The following is a 17,583-nucleotide window of genomic DNA, read 5'->3' on the forward strand; positions in this document are numbered from 1 at the left end:
CCCCCTGCCCCCCGCCCCGCCACCCCGATGATCATGAGAAGGGAGGTGGAGGTGACAGGCTTCACAAAACAAAGTGTCCACATACCTTGATGTCACCTCACCAGACAGTGTCCAGGCTAGTCACCATCCATGCTTCTCCTTCTGTCATCGACTGTTCACCTGCGATTTTCTTTCCCTTCCCTTACATGGGAGCCCAGCTAATGCAGCATCATTTCTACCATGCACCAGGACTGTCAGTCGTAGGCTGCTGAGCGCCACAGCATCTCTCCTGAGAGCTTGTGTTGTAGAGAGACGAGGACTGAGGAGGAGGAAACCAGTGCCGCAAGACAAGCCCATGTGAGCCCAGGCGAGGAGCACCTGAGCCAAGCTCGGGGACTTAGGAAAGGCTCCTCTGGGAGGGTGACTGGGAGTGAACTGGTGAAGGGCAGTGGACTGGGGAGAGGTGTGTGGGGAGTGACCAGGACGTAGGAGGCCCAGGAAGCAGCCTGGGCAGTGCCCCGAAGGCCTGAAAGGCAGCACAGTGTGCTGGGGAAACTGCAGAGAGCAGAGTGGCCTTAGTGTTGGGGGCTTAGAGAGGGTGATGAGGCAGGTGGGACGGTGGCTGGGCCATGTTGAATGGGGTCTGCATGTCAAGCTGAGTCTGGACTTTGTTGTGAAGGCAAGGGGAATCACCAGTGTATTTTGATCAGAAGAAACACAGGTCGGATTATATTTTAAGAGACCAGTCAGTGTCAGGGTGCAGTGTGGATCGAGGCAGTGAGTCCATGTAGTAGGCTGAGTGAGAAATGCTGTGGGCTGGAGAGCAAGAGATGCATTTGAAAGACACTCAGGAGGGTCAGATCCACCAAGCTTGGTGTCCAGTAAAGGTGTGTGTGATGGGGGCGGGCCGGGGAGTAGGGGGAGAGCCTGGGATGAGCCCCAGCTGAGGTAGATGCTGGAGGTTGGCTGGGTTTGAGTCCTGAATTCTGAGGGGGAATGGGGCTGGAAATGCAGATTTGAGTGGTGAGAGCCAGAGGAGATGACAGAAAACCTGAGAAGAGTGAGTGTGAGAAGGGAAGGGGCAGAGGAGGAATGCGATGGCTCTGGCGTAGAGGGGAGGGGTGCCTGGAGGAGGAGGATCTTGCACAAGTGACACTAAAAGATGGAATTTTGGAAATAAAGTAAGAGGGGTCGCAAAGGCTGTGTGCAGGAGCTGCTTCTAGGCAGGAGGGAGCCCCACCTACAAGGTGGTGAGGAAGAGCAGACCTCCCGTAGCTTAGGCGGGGTGGGGTGGAGGGGTGTTAGATAGGGAGGGCTGGTTGACAGAGAGGCTGAAGATAAGAAGGGCTTGTGGGACAGTTTGTGAAGGCCAACTTTGTGGGTGGTAATGTTTTAACTGTTTAGATCGCAAGATACAGGCCCTGTAAGTCAGTGCTGACGCAGGGGGACTAGGATATGGACAGATTCCTCAGCCTCTGGATGGAGCTCCCTGCTGGCGGGAAGTGGCTGGCCAGTCACTAAGGAGCTCGTGAGCAAAGCCCCCTGGCCGCACTAGGAGCCAACTGGACCTGAATTTCCCACATCCACTGATGGCCACCAAGATAAAGCTTGTCACCTTGGAAAGTTTGTTCTGCTGTGATGCTTTCTCGCACACACACACACACCTTAAAGGGAGTGGGTAAGCCATGTGGAATGACTTGGCCCTGCTTTGTATTTGTCTTTGTACTAAGTTTTAGGAAGGAGGACTTTGTGTGTGTGTGTGTGTGTGTGTGTGTGTGTGTGTGTGTGTGTTTTAGTGAAAATTAATAAGGAAAATGCAATAGAACAGTAAATCCTATACTCAAAAGGTAAGAAATGTAGCATGGAGTCATTATCTGTTATATTGGGTTATTGACAGTAAAAAGAAATTTGCATTGAACTGCATAATCCAGAATAATTGGATTAGACTAAACCTTAAAGAAAAAAAAACAGTGATTTTTATTGGCCAGAATTATGAGAATTATATTTCCCAAGAGGTATTTAGGGTATCAGATTTAGCAAATAAAAATATAGGACGCCTGATTAAATTTGAATTTCAGAAAATAACAACTAATGTTTTAGTATAAGTATGTCCTAAATATTGCATAGGACATACTTATACTAAAACATTATTTATTATTTATCTGAAATTCAAATTTAGCTGGATGTTCTGTATTTTACCTGGCAATCTTAATTTAGGATAAACCATAAGTTTGCTAGTCACTACCCTTTATAGACACCTAAATGTTAAAAAGGCATTTGTATTTGATTATTCTTTCTGGATTGACTAGGAACTCTTTGAGGACAGTCTTCAAACCATGCCATTTGTTTCTCTGACTCAGTAGCACTCAGCACGCAGTAGGTATTTGTGAAGGAAATGAAAGAGGAAATAATGAGCTGTGACCAGCCAGGGTCCCAGGGTAGCTCAAGGGAGGGCTTAATCCAGGGAACTATTTACAGAGATTTTAGAGAGCTGGAAAACCAAACAGAATGGGAAGGAAACCCAAGAGAATAATAATAGCAGAAGCTATCACCTTCCCCACCTCCCCCTTCCCCCACAGGAGTGCCTGAGGGAGGAGGGCCTAGGGCTGAGGCCGGCTGCTGGCAACTGGCGCCAAGGGCTCCCAGTAGACAGGTGGGAAACACTCATTTTCCCCATTCTGTCCTATTGTTTTCCACTTTTTACCTCATATATACCAAATTCAATCAGAAACCAGTTGATAGGGGAGCCTGGGAAAGTGGTTTGCAGGGATCAGACCCCTTGATAATGGAGCAGGGTGAGGGGAGGGAGTAGTCGCAGCACATAGGCAAGTGACAGGCATTTCAGTCAGCTTATTTGACAGCTAAAAATACATTTAGACCTGGTTTTTATCCAGAATGCAGCTCTGCATTTGTTCACTGGTTTGCATGGTATTTTTTTGAATGAATGAATAAATGGATGAATGGATATATGAATATAGTGAGAGGAAAAGCCATCTGTCATGTATAACACATTCTTCTCACCGTTGTAAATGGGTAATGTCGCTTTCAGGGCATTGTGGTCTTATCCCAGCCTGTGCTGAGGGTCTTCTGGGTCCCAGGCACAGTGCTGGCTGCTGTGAGGTGCTCAGAAGCAGCCTAGCACCTGCCTGTATGTGGTTCATACTTTATCTATGTAGCAGAGACCCATCATCCAGGGCAGGTTTAGAGTAAGGTGTAGGTAAAGTGCCCTTGGGATTCAGAAGATAAGGAGAAAACCCAGCATGGCTGTGGGGCTCCCAAAGACATGATGGTGGCTGGAGGATTACCGTTGGAGCAGGGCGTGGATAGGATTTCCACAGGCACACTGGGCTGAGGAGACTAAGCACAGCCACGGGCAGGAGTCCTCCAGGTACATCTTGGGGGTAGTCTGGCTTGGATGCGTGGAGCTTGGGTATAAGTGATGGGAGATGAGGGTGGACAGGTCAGCACCATGGTCTAAGCCACCATTGTGTCTCTCCCGGTTCCTGGAGAGGCTCTGAATTGGTGTCTCTGCTTGCTGATTTTCAGCCTTGCAGTGTGTCTCCCGCCCAGCATTCACTAAGACCTTGTTCCTTTGCTGACAATCCAAAACCCTCCCCTCTCATATTGTAAGAGGAAGAGTTCTTATGGTGGGGCCTTCCCTTGAGCCCTCAGCTATGACCTTTCTGACCCCTTCGGATTCCTCATATCAGGCTTGTTCTCACCTCAGGGTCTTGTACTTGCTGTCCTCTCTATGTGGAATTCTCTTCCCCCAGAGTCCACATGGTAGGTACACTTCATTTGATATATGGTCTTCTAGATGTTTCCCAAAGCATATATAATTTATATTTAGAAATATGTAGGTTTGTATTACATATAGTTCGGTAATCTCTTTTTTCCTCTGCAGTTCATCATAAACATCCTTATAAGTCTCTTCTTATGTCTGTAACACCACGTTCAATGGCTGCATAGCATTCCATCATATGGGCATACTATAACTTAGTCAATCAGTTTTCTATTGGACTGTTCCCATCTCTTGTGTGCAGGCAGTTGTAAATAATACGTGGCATCTTTGAGGCTAAATCTTTGCATACATGTGTATTTCCTTATGATAAAGATCTGAAAGAATAAATGCTGCATCACAGGGCATAAACATTATTTCATTCCATCACAAATATTTATTGTGCCTCTACTAAGAATCAAGCAGTTAGAAGTATTGTTTTTAATAATGCGTATTGTCAAGTAGACTTTCATAAAGCCTTATCAATTTTTGTGCCCACCTGTAATGTTAGCATAGATTATCGAAGGACCCAGTAGCATAAGCTTGTTAGGGTTTTTGTTAATTTATTTGAACTTCTGTTAGCAGTCTCCAGAAGCTCCAAATTTAGTTGAGACATACCCCGCAGTATTGGAAAATGACAGCATGTAAGTTGTAGGTTACTAAGGGGGTATGAGATTCTCTGTAATAGCATGAATATTATTGAAATTGTTGACCACAATATTTGGATAGAGATAGGCAGGCGAATCCAGAAAACAGGTGATAGACTAGGAAAATAGGAGTTAGACAGATGCAGGAGAGTTGATGGGTGGCGTGTTAAGAGGTTGTGGCCACAGAATCGATTCTGTGAGTGAGATCCCAGGGTTGGAGTCATTTGGAACAGTGACAACTTCCAGGAGAGTAAACTTGTGCTGTCAGGGGCGGTGATGGTCTCTGCATCAACAAGATGGGGATCCTGGAAGGCCAGAGTACTGGGAGGTCTTCTGCGAAAGTGCTGAGTATCAACTAACTACACTCTTAAAGTGAGTAGAAATACTATTAGCACTTCTCAGAAAATAAGCAAAACATCCCAAGATGTGAGACTTATTCAGAAGAGAAACTTAAAAGTCGTGGGCTGTTGTCAATACAAGCCGACTTATCTTTTGCAGCTGTGGATTTTCAAATGAGTTTCTCATTAAATGATGTAATTTTTCTACATTCTCTTATAGGTATTTTGTGTCATCAAATTATTGTGACTTTCTGGAGCATTAAAAACATTTGATCTTGATCTGTTTGATGATTATACATATGTGGAAGGTGGAATAATGACCCCCCAAAATGTCTACATCCTAATCCCCAGAATTTAGTGGAGAAAAGATGGTCTTTTCAGTATATGGAGCTGGATCAATTGGATATCCACATAGAAAGAAATTAACCTTGACTATCACCTCATACTTATACAAAAGTTAATTTGAAGTATATCATAGGATGTGAAAGTTTATTAAAGTAATAGAACTCCTAGAAGAAAAAGTCATGAATATTTTCACAATGTTGATATAGACCAATATATTGATAGAGTACAATGCACTAATCATTAAAGTTGGTTTAGTTGTTTGATAAATTTGGCTTTATTAATATGAAGGACTTCTTTTATCAAAAGTGAAAGGTGGGAGTCAAAACACAAACCACAGACTGGGTGCAGATATAGGCAGTGCATTCAACTGACGAAGGGTTCATATGCAGAGTATATTTAGGACTTCTACTGGGTCATTTTGATTCTCATGGAGAGGAGTGAACCTCTGCTAACTAGAATGAGACAGTGGTTAAAGGGACAGATCCTGGAGTTAAACAGACCTAGTTCAAAACTAGCTTCACTAATGAGCTGAGGAGTTTGGGGCAAATTATTTAATTTTTTGTAACATTTCTTCATCTATAAAATGGGATTAATAATATTTACCACATAGCTATTTTAAGGATTAGAAGAGGTCATACATGTGCTTAGTAGAGTGCCTGGTGAATTCTTCTTATTATCATCATCTAATTAGAGTGTTCATTTAGGTAGAACATTCATTCTTGAATTATTAGCATATTTTCATGTGTCTGTAATTTTATGCCTCTGTCTCTAGTTGTGGTAAGAGAGAGACAGTGATGAAAACACCAACCCGTGTAGCCTCTTCAAGAGCTTTCATTTGCATGTTGTCAGACTTAAACCTCCTGCTGTGAAAAAACCCTAACTATTTGTTCTTCTAATTTAAAGGATTTCTGACATTTTATTCTAGCAGACTGTTCTGCCAGCCATGTTGGAAACGATAGCACCGTGAATGTCCCAGTGCAAACTGCAGCTGCCACACCCATGTCTGTACAGGAAGCGGCACTCCACGCGGAGGTGCCCCCTAAACACCACAGCCCTCGCCACTCGACGAAGTCCCCGCAAGCCTCCGCAACAATGACACCACAGAAATGCTTTATACAGATCACAGGCATGACCTGTGCATCCTGTGTGTCTAACATTGAGAGAAAGCTGCAGAAAGAAGCCGGTAAGAGACACACCCATGTTACACTGGGAAGCTGGGTGTGGACTGTCAGACCCTGCAGTCAGCACGATAGGGTGGGCCTGTGCGCTCCCTTCAGGGTCTCCATTGACTGCATTTGTCAAGAGCCCTGATGCTCTGGTAGCAAGTTCACTGTGTAATAGTACAGATGTTTGTCTAATGTTTGTGGGCAGCTGTCATCTGTCCTTCAAGAAGCCTTTAGTTTGAGGTAAAATGTGTCTCTGAGTAAGTTAGCCATGGGAAATCCAGTTTAGAGGTCGTGGCACATTTTGCGTGGTCTTCTCAGTTCGCGTTTTTGAGTCGTATCTATCTTTCCCCTCCAATTCCATCGACCTCTTATATCAGTTGAGTAAATGGCCTGCATGTTGTGGAGAAGTTCTAATATCAGGTATTCTCTCATGTTGTCCTTGTAAACTGTAGAGTACTTTGGAATTGCCAAAGTCTTCTCCTCCAAACTACATCTCCAATATTCTTTTAAACCTTAAAGTGCAACAAAAATCCTGCCTCAATTTGTTGTTTGGAAAATACCTTAACCATGACTCCCCTTGCCACCAGTCAGAAAACTGTCTCTTTCCTCACTCCAGAGTCTCTGTGTCTTTCTGATTGGTCTCCCGAGCCCTTAGGTGCAACCCTAAATTAGTATGACACTTTTTCCAGCCTCTTTTTCACTATGCTTTATAGCTTCCTGGAGCTCTAGAATGACCATTTTCAAATTGAGGTGTTAAAGGACTTCCTTTTGTCATCCATGGCTGGCTGCTTATAAAATTAACTTATATCTCACAGTGTCTGTAGTTCTGTTCCTGAGTTGAATCCCTCATTTTTATCCCTATGGCATCTTTTCTAAAAAACACATCATTGCTTTCATTTATTTGAATGAGCCTTTCCCCCCTTAAACTAACACAATAGTATTAGCATGATAGTCTGAGGGATTTCTTTTTCACTCCTGAAAGTAATCAAACTGAAGAAGAGTAAGGAAAACCACATTTGAAAATTATTTTTCTTTATACGAAAAGTGGAGAAAAAAGTTTATCTTTTATGTAATAGTAGCTGTTAGCTGCAGACTAGCTCCCTTACTCTGAGGTGCGTGCACCCCTCAGTGTCTTCTGGAGCCTGACCCAAAGTGGTCCCCTGGCCGGGAGCATGGGCATAGCCTGGAAGCTGGATTGACCTGCAGAACCTCAGACACCACCCCAGACCAACTGAGCCAGAATCTGTAGTTTAATAAGGTCCCCAGGTGATTTATATGCCCATTAACGTGTGAGAAACATCGTTCTAGAACAGTGGTTCACATGCTTGGCTGTACATTAGGGAGAAAAAGCTGCCTGGCACCCATCTGAAAGTTCTGATTTAGTCTGGGTTAAGGGCCAGGTGTGGTGATGGTTAAAACTCCCCAAGTGATCCTGATGGGCAGCCAAGTTTGAGAACCACTGCCCCGGAGACTTCTGGAGCACGTTTTTCTTTCTTTGGTTATGTCGAACATATCCCAGAGGCCTTGCCTAGAGTTACAGCTATGGCCTGTGCTTTCAGGTATTCTCTCCGTGCTGGTTGCCTTGATGGCCGGAAAGGCAGAGGTTAAATATAATCCAGAAGTCATCCAGCCAGTCGAGATAGCTCAGCTCATCCAGGACTTGGGCTTTGAGGCAACAGTAATGGAGGACTACACAGGCTCAGATGGCGACCTTGAGCTGATTGTAAGTATGGTGACTGAGCTGGAGCTGGGGGCTTGAGGGATGCAGGCCTCTGACGACCTGCAGATGTGTTCTGACAGAAGCTACGGCTGTGATCAGTCATTTTCCCCCATCTTGCTGCTGTTTTTGCGTGTTTTGTTTTGTTTTTCATTGACGCCAACAAGGACCTGTTCATTTTGTGAAGGAATGTCAGTTATGTAAGAAAGTTACAGGAATGGATTCCACTGGGCACATTCAGGGTATTAGGAGGAGGACATAGTGGAGTGTTGGAGGAAGAGGAATTTAAGATGGTTGCTGTCTCGAGTTGGTGGTTTGAGGGAGTTGAATATGAACACACTTCATAAAGTCTAGATAAAGGGAAGCTAGAATGCTGGCCGTGTCTCAAGGCTAGATGAGGTGAGGCAGCGTGGTCGTCAGTGCCATCACAGGTGGAGGGGGCTTGTACGCAGGCACAGGGGTGTCTAGAAGGTAATCAGTGCCAAGATTGTCCCAAAGCACCCAGTCCGAGGTCAAAGCCAAAGGTGGTTGCTGTTCCCAGTGTGGTTGAGTGGCAGGGGTGGAGTGAGGGAGGTGGCGGTGTTTTCTTTCTCTGCACTGTTACCAATTGCGCATGTCAACAAGTCATTGAAAACAACAGGTATGTCTAGTATTTTAAATATGATATGTTTACTAGCCCTTATGTACAGAGCTAGCTTTATATAAATAAAGGGAGACTTAGAAGAAACCCACAAAGAATGAATAGATGGCAGTAATACTCTTTTACTGAGGTAAAAGAATCTTTTACTTCCTTAGTGTGTTTAGTCACTGCTATTAATGGTAAGTAAATGTTTGAAGAAGTACTGAGAACATGAGTGGCATTTTGAGTTCCTGATAAGTGGTGTTCTTTTTAGAGCAAAACTCTTTGCTCTGAACTGGCCTCCATATGAGTTGAGGGGCAAAAGGTAATATCAGTAGGATACAGCTCAAATCAGCCCTGCGATCAGAGCAGAGCGCCTGCTGCAGACCTCCAGGTCCAATGTGGACGTACGTCTCTGCCCGCTATGACTGCCACTGTGTGGAAAAATCTGAATCAAGAATATTGTTGGGAAAGGCAAAATCTTTTTTTGAACAATATTTTATTGTAGTTTTTTTTTTTTTTTTAAACTAAGCAGTACTAATAGTTATATCATCATCATAGGTTCAGACATTTTATATGGACATTTTATGTCTGTATTTAATTGTATTCTGGAAAATGCTGACCATCGATGCTTGAAGAGTGTCTGGTTTGCCTAATACATATTATAGGGATGGCACGTCTCACTCCTGTTTCTCATTTCAAGACACATGACATGGTGATAGTGTGGCAGAGTAGCACAGCTTTCACTGGGCTTGAATTCTGGTTCTGTTGCTGCAGGAGTGTTTTTCAACGTGGTCTGTGAAGACCACCTCACGATGCACAGTGCAGCAGATTGGAGCACTGACTCAGAGCCAGGCTCCAGCTCTGCCACTCCCTGGTGTGTGACTTTGGACAAGTTCCGAAACCTGTCCATGCTGGAACTTGATATGAGCAGGATGGTACCCAGGGCAGTGCCTGGCAAGTTACAGGTGTACGTTAAGAGTTACCTATTAATATTGTAAAAGTGAAAGGAGAGCTTAGAACCACCATTGAAATATTTGTGGACTTTGTAAAATTCTGTTTGCCACCTGCCAGCCGGTAAGCTCCACATCTGCATGATGGTCCCCTCTTTCCCACCTTTTTCTTGGATCCTGTGCCAAGGTGAATGCATTCTGATTACAAATGAGCTCACCTCTCTTTCCTAATTCCACGTGGGACTCTCTTGTCTCTTCTGATACTTGATTCTGGGATTACTGATGCACATTTCATTCAGTAATGTGCAGCTCCAGTGTCTTCATTCTGATGTTCATTACCCCTTCATGACTTCCTATCAAGTGGGAAACAACCCTTTTTAGATGAGTGCTCAAAAGTCTTCATGTGGACCCAGCCAACGAGGCAGGCTACCTCCTCTTCCTTTCCTTGCATGCCCTGTGCCGGCCAAGGCTGGCCGTTGATGGTTGCCTGAACACCCCATACTGTCCTGCTTTTTGTCTTTTCCCATACTTTTCCCTTTGTGATTACTCTGACTTTCGCCTAGATACACCCTGTCCATACTCTGGGACCAACTCAAATCCCATCGTCTTAGTCACTTCCTAAATTCCTTTTCTTCTGTCGGTAATGAGTTATTGGCATCATTACCCTTGGAGCCAGCAGGGCCCTGCAGTAGGGAGAGTTTTGGCAGCAGCTGCAGTCCAGATGCTAGCGACACTTGGGATTTTAGAGAGTGTTTCAGGAGCTCAAAGGATTTTGCAGAAGCAGAGAAAGTGCATGCATTGTTATCGCGGTGTACTGGTGAGATGGCTGAGACAGAGTGTGGATAGCCTATGAAAGCCCATTATTATCAGAGCCAAAAGTCGAGCCTCCATTGGTTGCCATCTGCTTAGTGGATTGGCTATGTCTCTTGTACCTGAATTGGAGAAGAACCACTGTTTATATCCTTGAAGCCCCTGGGGGAAGGTTTGGGGTAAAGATATTGCACATGGGGTTTGGAGGCGGGAGTCCAGAGTCTTGGGGAGGGTTCTGTGGAAGGACAAGAGGTTCAAAGGCTTTTGGCTACCTGTGTGCCTTTGACAGTATCTTCTTGAATCTAGCTCAGTGGGGTTTCTATCATCTTGTGCTGCAGATCACTGGGATGACCTGCGCTTCCTGCGTTCACAACATAGAGTCCAAACTTGTGAAGACGAGAGGTATCACCCATGCCTCCGTGGCCCTTGCAACCAGCAAAGCCCACGTGAAATTTGATTCTGAAATTATCGGTCCGCGTGATATTGTCAGAATTATTGAGGTAAGACATTCATTCATTAAGAAAAATTATACCCACCTTTAAAAAATGTAATTATTAACCATTGCAGAAAAATGAGAAAATATAAATAAACAAAAAAAGTCGCCAAAAATCCTTCAACTTTTCCCATGGAAATAAGGTGAGTCATTTTAAAGTAAACTGTGAAGTTAAGTGAGTATTAGATATTCTGGCAGGGGTTGGGGGTCAGGTGGTGGTGGAAATCAGTGATTGGAAAAGAAAAAGTTGGGGAGAAAAGACGTTATCATTGTTATAATTTCAGATAGTCCCTGTGAAACACAGTATTAGCAAGGTACTTGGTATATGGGGTTGAATTGCCTAAGTGTAATTTTTAGGTATAATTTATGTCTGTACCAAGTATGTATAGACCAAAGAAATGTTGATATTTGAAAGAGTTATACTACATTTTACTACTATGCTAGGCCTTCTTTGTAATGGGAGAGTTTGGTAATTTTCCTTTGGAAAATCAGAATAGTTTTCATACACTTCCTCCCTCTGTTCCTGCTCCGGTTGTCCACAGATATACCATTTCCTGTTTAAGGTCTGTATTACACCACACCATAAGAAGACGAGCATTAGAGGGAATCCGAAGGGGTTAAGACAGTCAAAACTTGTTAACAACTAATGGTTAAGAGTAAATGAAGTTTAGCAGAAACCACTACTTATGAAATTTCTTATGAAAAGAAACATCTTGCAGCAGGTATAATATCTTTAATTTTCTCCTCAGCGCATGCGTGTGTGTGTGTTTTAAGAGCGGTGTTGTCTGTGATGGCCTAGCAGAGCTGTTAGACAGGCAGTGATGCTGCAGCTGCTGCTCTGCTGCTGGGCCGTGCCTCATGCTCAGAGGCAGACAACACAGCTTCTTCATCAGATGAGGGAAGATCCCAGAGGGCTTAAGTACGTTGCTCACTGGTACCCAGCCAATGGTTGCAGAACCGACACCCAAACCCAGCTCTTACATTTCAGGCTTGGTGGCCTTTCTATTTCTACCACACCACAGGTCTTCCAGAACAGTAGTGATAAGGCATCGACGAGGTAAAAAGTCAAACTGATGCACTGAGCACTAGGGAGAGTTGAGATGGTACTTTGAACACGGCTCAGTTATATTCTTATTTATAAGGTCCTCGCTGACCTCCACCCACCCGCAGAGCTCGGCACAGCCCTTTCTTTACATTATTGGATGATTATGCCAATGTCTGGCCTCCATTCTTATGACTCTGGGGCATCTATTCCTAGTATAATAAGCCTGGTATTAGTTGTAAAAGGATTTGTCTTAAGACAGACTGTCTTACATGTTCTTTCTCCCACTATAACTTTAATTTTTGTGTAAAATCTCAACACCAGAGTTCTGGGGCCCCTCTTAGTATTGTGCTGGCTGACAGGACACTTCCTGACAGCTTTCTCGGTGTCTATTTGTGAAGGACATCAGAGACGTCAGTGATCAGATCGAATAAGGGGGAGAGGGCAAGGGGGAGCATCAGCAAAGGAAAGGCCGGAGTTAATCCCTAAAGACAGCACGAGATTGAGGCGCTGTCTCTGTGTGGCCTCAGTGGAGGCCATGGCTCACAGGTGTTGAAGTGGCCATGGTCGCTCAGTGGAAGAGGCCTGGCTGGGGGCTGCAGACCTGAGCACTGGACCTAGCTCTTCTGATTCCGCTGTGCCTTTGGGCCGGGTATTGAACCTCTCTGACCTTCAGTTTTCTCATGCAGAGAATGAAAGCAGCTGACCATTTGATATTTGGGATTCCTTAAAAGTTCTGAGTTTACAACTCAACGCTGTTCAGCTCTGGGACACTGACTTTATCTCCCAGAGCCTGCTGCATTTGTGGACAGAGGAACAGGAATCACTATCTGAAGCATCTCCTTGGAGATGACACAGCCATTAAGCGTAGATGGTGCTGAAGCTCTGACAGGATTTGAAGAGTGATTTGGGTAAAGAAGTTGTAGGAGAAAAAACCAGTACATTCCTCTGAGGCGATTTTAGATTAACTTTCTAATTTCAAAAGGTGTAAAATGCTTTCTACCAGTGCATGTTTTAACCAAGTGCCTTCCTCCTTGTTTCCTACCCCTCCCTCTCTTTTTAATGACAAGGAAATCGGCTTTCATGCTTCCCCGGCCCAGAGACACCCCATCGCTCATCACCTGGACCACAAGGTGGAGATAAAGCAGTAGGTAGAGCAGAATTGATAAACTGAAGCTCTTGTCTAAGTGCCTCCCTCTCCCCATGCCTGGTTCAGTGCTCCTCTGCTTCTCGGTGCCTCTGCTGCCCTGGCTTCCCACGGCACCTTCCGCTTGGATTGGCTGCCTTTCCCCCTGTGATGTTAGCCTTCTAATGCTGTGTAATAAACTTGCTGCGATGACAGAGTGTTCCATATCTGCACTGCCTGGTATGGTAGCCACTAGCTACTGAGTACTGAAGTGCAACTGATATGACTGAGGAACTGAACTGTTAATTGTATTTAATTTTAATTTAAATAGCTGCCTATGGCTGGTGGCTAACAGATGGGACAACAATTAAGTTGGAAGGAAGGGAACATGGAGTTTTTTCTTTTACAGTATTTTAAGACTTTATTTGAATGTGTTCTAAAACTAAGATCCAAGGACATAAATAACGGCCTGGGTTCATTCATTGTTTCAGATGTTTATTTATTCGTTCAACAAACATGAGGCTGCTGTTGTATGCAGGGCCCTGTGCCAGATGCAGGGGATGAATAGAATGCCGTCCCTACTTTTGAAGTGCCCATACTCTGGCTGGAAAGGAGTGGATGAGCGATGATTCTAGTTGGTTCTGGGAGGTCTGGGGAGCTGATAGACAGAGGGCACACTATCTGGTTGTCAAAGAATGAGGGGAAGTTTCCTGGGTTGAGGGACTGGAGGTGGGTGGGCATGGAAGTGGGGGTCTTCTAGGGTCCCAGAGGCAGGGGGCCTTCAGGGACTCTTGTGTGTTTGCCAATTTCCTTGTTGGCATGGCCGCAGCACAGGAGGGACTGGAAGGACAGGTGCATGGAAAGCTAGTGAGAGGCTAATTCTTGGGGCCTTGGGTGGCAGCCTTTAATCTTAAAGGCCAGTGGCTTTCAGACAGGAGTTAAGGTACAAAGGCGCATTAACATTTCCACCAACAGTTGGTGAGAATTTCGTGGATGCTGAAGCTAACATGAGACCACAGCTGTCACCGTGACACCGCCCCCCCCCACCGCCATTTCAGGCTTTCACTATTCATCAAGACAGCTTCACTGTTCTCACTGACTATTTTAAGTAATAGTTTAAAAAGTAAATATATTATAAGTAAGTTTATACTAATAAAATATTTCTTTTATCTGTTTTTTTGCGGGAGGACAGTATGAAATTGCATTCCAAAAAAGAGCTGTAAGCAGCCATAGGTAGAGATGGTAAACGTCTCTGGGGCTGAATTCTCAGCTTCTGGGCCTCAGCTGCCTCACCTGTAGGTTGGAGGGAACATGCCAGCTGCAGGCAGGCACGGGCTAGATCCAGATATCTCAGGAATATCCTTGCAGCAAAATTTAGGCCTTTAGATGCTCCCTCAAATGGCTGGTGTTGGGGAGAGAGCCTTCCTTTCATTTTAGCCCTTGGTGGTCTGACCCAGACATGTGACAGCGTCTTAAGCTTCGTCCTCAGGAGGGGCTAGCCCGTACTCCAAGTGGCACCTAATCTGTCTCTGTTGCTCGTTGCTTTCCAGGTGGAAGAAGTCTTTCCTGTGCAGCCTGGTGTTTGGCATCCCTGTTATGGGTTTAATGATCTATATGTTGATACTCAGCAACGAACCCCATGAGTCCATGGTCCTGGACCACAACATCATTCCAGGACTGTCTATTCTAAATCTCATCTTCTTTATCTTGTGTACCTTTGTCCAGGTAAGTATTAGGAAGAGGGGCAAACCTCTGCCCTCCATGCCTGTGTGTGGCTGGCACTTTATTGTAGCTTTTAGGACCCACCCCAGCCATTTGCTGCTTTTTAACGTCTGTGACCAGCAGTAGGGTATTCTCTAACACAGGGGACATGAAAGGACTTGGTTTCACTGTCAGTTTCACAGTTGATTGCAGGTGATCGAAATCTCTCGGGCATAGTAACCACCTTGTTACAAAGATTGGTGAATCAGTTTTCTCCAGTTAGCTTATTGTTTAGGTTAATGTACTTTTGTTTTTAGAAACAACAGCTAGATCACCCTGGAACTCGTGCTTCTTTTGAATGGCAGAAATTTGGTCCTGAGGAAATTATTTATTTATTCATTCATTCATTCATTCATTCATTCATTTTTATGTATTTTTTCTTATCTATCAGCAATTACTTTATTTTTTTTTAAGTTTATTGGGGTAACATTGGTTAATACAGTTATATAATTTTCAGGTATACATTATAATTTGACATATATATATTCTATTGTGTGTTTACCACCCAGAGTCCAGTTTCCTTCAGCTACCATATATTCAATCCCCTTTACCTACTTCACCATCCCCCTAAGCCCCTACATTTGACCCCCTTTACCTTGACTACCTCTTCTCTCCTCCCCTACCCCCTACCTCCTGGTATCCACTAGTCCATGGTCCATGTCCCTGAGTCTCTTTGTCCTGTTCATTTGTTGCTTTTAGGTTTATATCTCAGACTGAAAAAGGTGAAAATCATGTGATATCACTTATATGTGGAATATAAACCTAAAAGCAGCAAAGGAAATATTATTTAAAAGAGGCTTCATGGAACTTCTAGTCTGGTATTAAGGAACTAGCCGTGTTTCTAGTGGGAAGTGTGTGGCCTCCATATATTTTAGAATATAAAATAAAACTCCTGACTTAATATTAAAACGTTTAGTTTAGGACTATCTAGGGGCAAGTCTTTGTAGGCTGAATTTATTTTTTTTTCTGTATTTAAAAAAAATTCCAAATGTAATGTATATTTATTTTAAACAATTCAAGCCATATGGATGTATAAGAAGAAAGGAGGAACATATTCTTTAATTGTACCTTGCCTCCAGCCCAACGCCATTCTCCAGGGTCACCTTAGTATTATTACTAGTTGGGTGTGTATCTTCTATCTATATAGAGGAAATACACATTTACGTCTGTACGTATCTGTGTGTGCATGTTCACATAAGGCAGACACATCCTATTAGAGGTACTGATTTATAATTGGCTTTTTTACCTAATCATGTAATACTGACATTTTTCATTCCAATGGTTTATAGATCCAGCACTTTTCTCCTGAGGCAGCAGTCCCCAGCCTTTCTGGCACCAGGGACCGGTGCTCCTTTGAGAATCTAATGCCTGATGATCAGAGGTGGTGCTGAGGCAGTGATGCTAGCTCTGGGGAGCAGCTGCAAATACAGAGGAAGCTTCTCTCACTTGCCTGCCACTCACCTCCTGCTGTGTAACCCAGTTCCTAACAGGCCAAGGACTGGTACCAGTCCACAGCGGGGAAGTTGGGGACCCCTGTCCCAAGGGACTGCATAGCATTGGCCACAGTATAAATGAAGTGTGATTATTTCACCATTGTCACCATTCTCCTATTGATGGACATTTAGGTTGTGTACTCTGAATTTTAAAGGTCTCCCATGTCCTTGATCATCCATTCCTGTGGCCATTAGTCCTACGAATCAGGAAATACATTTCAAAAACATCAATTAGAAAGGAAAAAGTAATGTCAAAGTTGTGGGTGAGGCTAGAGTATTTGCCATCCCGAAGGGCCTGTGAGGCCTCCGTTTGCTCCTTGAACGCTATGCCCTGCTTGGCACAGCTGTCACTCTCCTTTATTTGTCTTTTAGTTCCTTGGCGGATGGTACTTCTACATTCAGGCCTACAAATCTCTGCGTCACAGGACAGCCAACATGGACGTGCTTATCGTGCTGGCCACTAGCATTGCCTATGTTTACTCTCTCATCATCCTGGTGGTGGCCATTGCCGAGAAGGCCGAGAGGAGCCCCGTGACATTCTTTGACACTCCCCCCATGCTCTTCGTGTTCATCGCCCTAGGGCGGTGGCTGGAACATGTGGCAAAGGTAACTTCAGCTTCAGGTTAAAAGAACTGTTCCTTCAGTAATACAGATCTTAATTCATCTGAATACCATGTTTAGAATTACTAATTATACACAGTTAGAAAAAGACTTAAAGAAATGTGAAACCTACATATAATTAGGTGTTTCTAACGCTAATCTCCAAATTGGTCACACTTCTGAAATCCCAGCTAATCTGGTTAATTATTAAAACCTTTGTTCAGGTGCAAAATGTAATGGAAAGAACTCTGGATTTCAGATCAGTCTGAAATATGTGATTCATTGAACTAAGGGGCATTGTGCATTCAGTGTGGCGATGACATGGCTGCGTGTCAATGGCCAGTGAATCACACCGTCCCAGGAGAGCCTTTTGGCTGCTGTGTGGCTGTATTAAGGGGGCAGCCTTTTCCTGCAGGGGTCACTTTACAATAGTTCTCATTTTACATTCTGATTATTTCTTAGAGCAAAACCTCAGAAGCTCTCGCCAAACTCATGTCTCTCCAAGCCACGGAAGCCACCGTTGTGACTCTCGGTGAAGACAACTTAATCATCAGGTAGGTTATCTTCATCCAAAGTCTCCAATAAATTTATGTCATTCTGCGTAATATGCATCAAACACCTACTGTGTATGTGACATTACCCTAGACCTCATGAGGGCCAGCACAGTAAGATTCCTTTTTTAATCCAGTTAAGTAAATCAGAAATCTTGTTAGTAA

General features: G+C 44.2%; 1 protein-coding gene across 7 annotated transcripts in view; it reads left to right on the top strand.

Moving 5' to 3' along the window:
- ATP7B (ATPase copper transporting beta) overlaps window positions 1-17,583 on the top strand; it is an 81,932-nt gene that overhangs the window by 36,815 nt on the left and 27,534 nt on the right. For 6 of the 7 annotated variants that reach the window (XM_006909004.3, XM_015587105.2, XM_015587106.2 and 3 more), the window contains 7 exons: window positions 6,013-6,270; window positions 7,813-7,976; window positions 10,691-10,852; window positions 12,958-13,034; window positions 14,564-14,738; window positions 16,640-16,873; window positions 17,330-17,421. In XM_006909004.3, the coding sequence (XP_006909066.2) occupies window positions 6,013-6,270; window positions 7,813-7,976; window positions 10,691-10,852; window positions 12,958-13,034; window positions 14,564-14,738; window positions 16,640-16,873; window positions 17,330-17,421 (1,162 nt within the window). The remainder of the gene's footprint in view (window positions 1-6,012; window positions 6,271-7,812; window positions 7,977-10,690; window positions 10,853-12,957; window positions 13,035-14,563; window positions 14,739-16,639; window positions 16,874-17,329; window positions 17,422-17,583) is intronic. The other variant, XM_015587103.2, reaches the window with a different exon arrangement.

Source organism: Pteropus alecto, unplaced genomic scaffold, assembly GCF_000325575.1.
Source record: "Pteropus alecto unplaced genomic scaffold, ASM32557v1 scaffold413, whole genome shotgun sequence".
NCBI classification, from domain to species: Eukaryota; Metazoa; Chordata; class Mammalia; order Chiroptera; family Pteropodidae; genus Pteropus; species Pteropus alecto.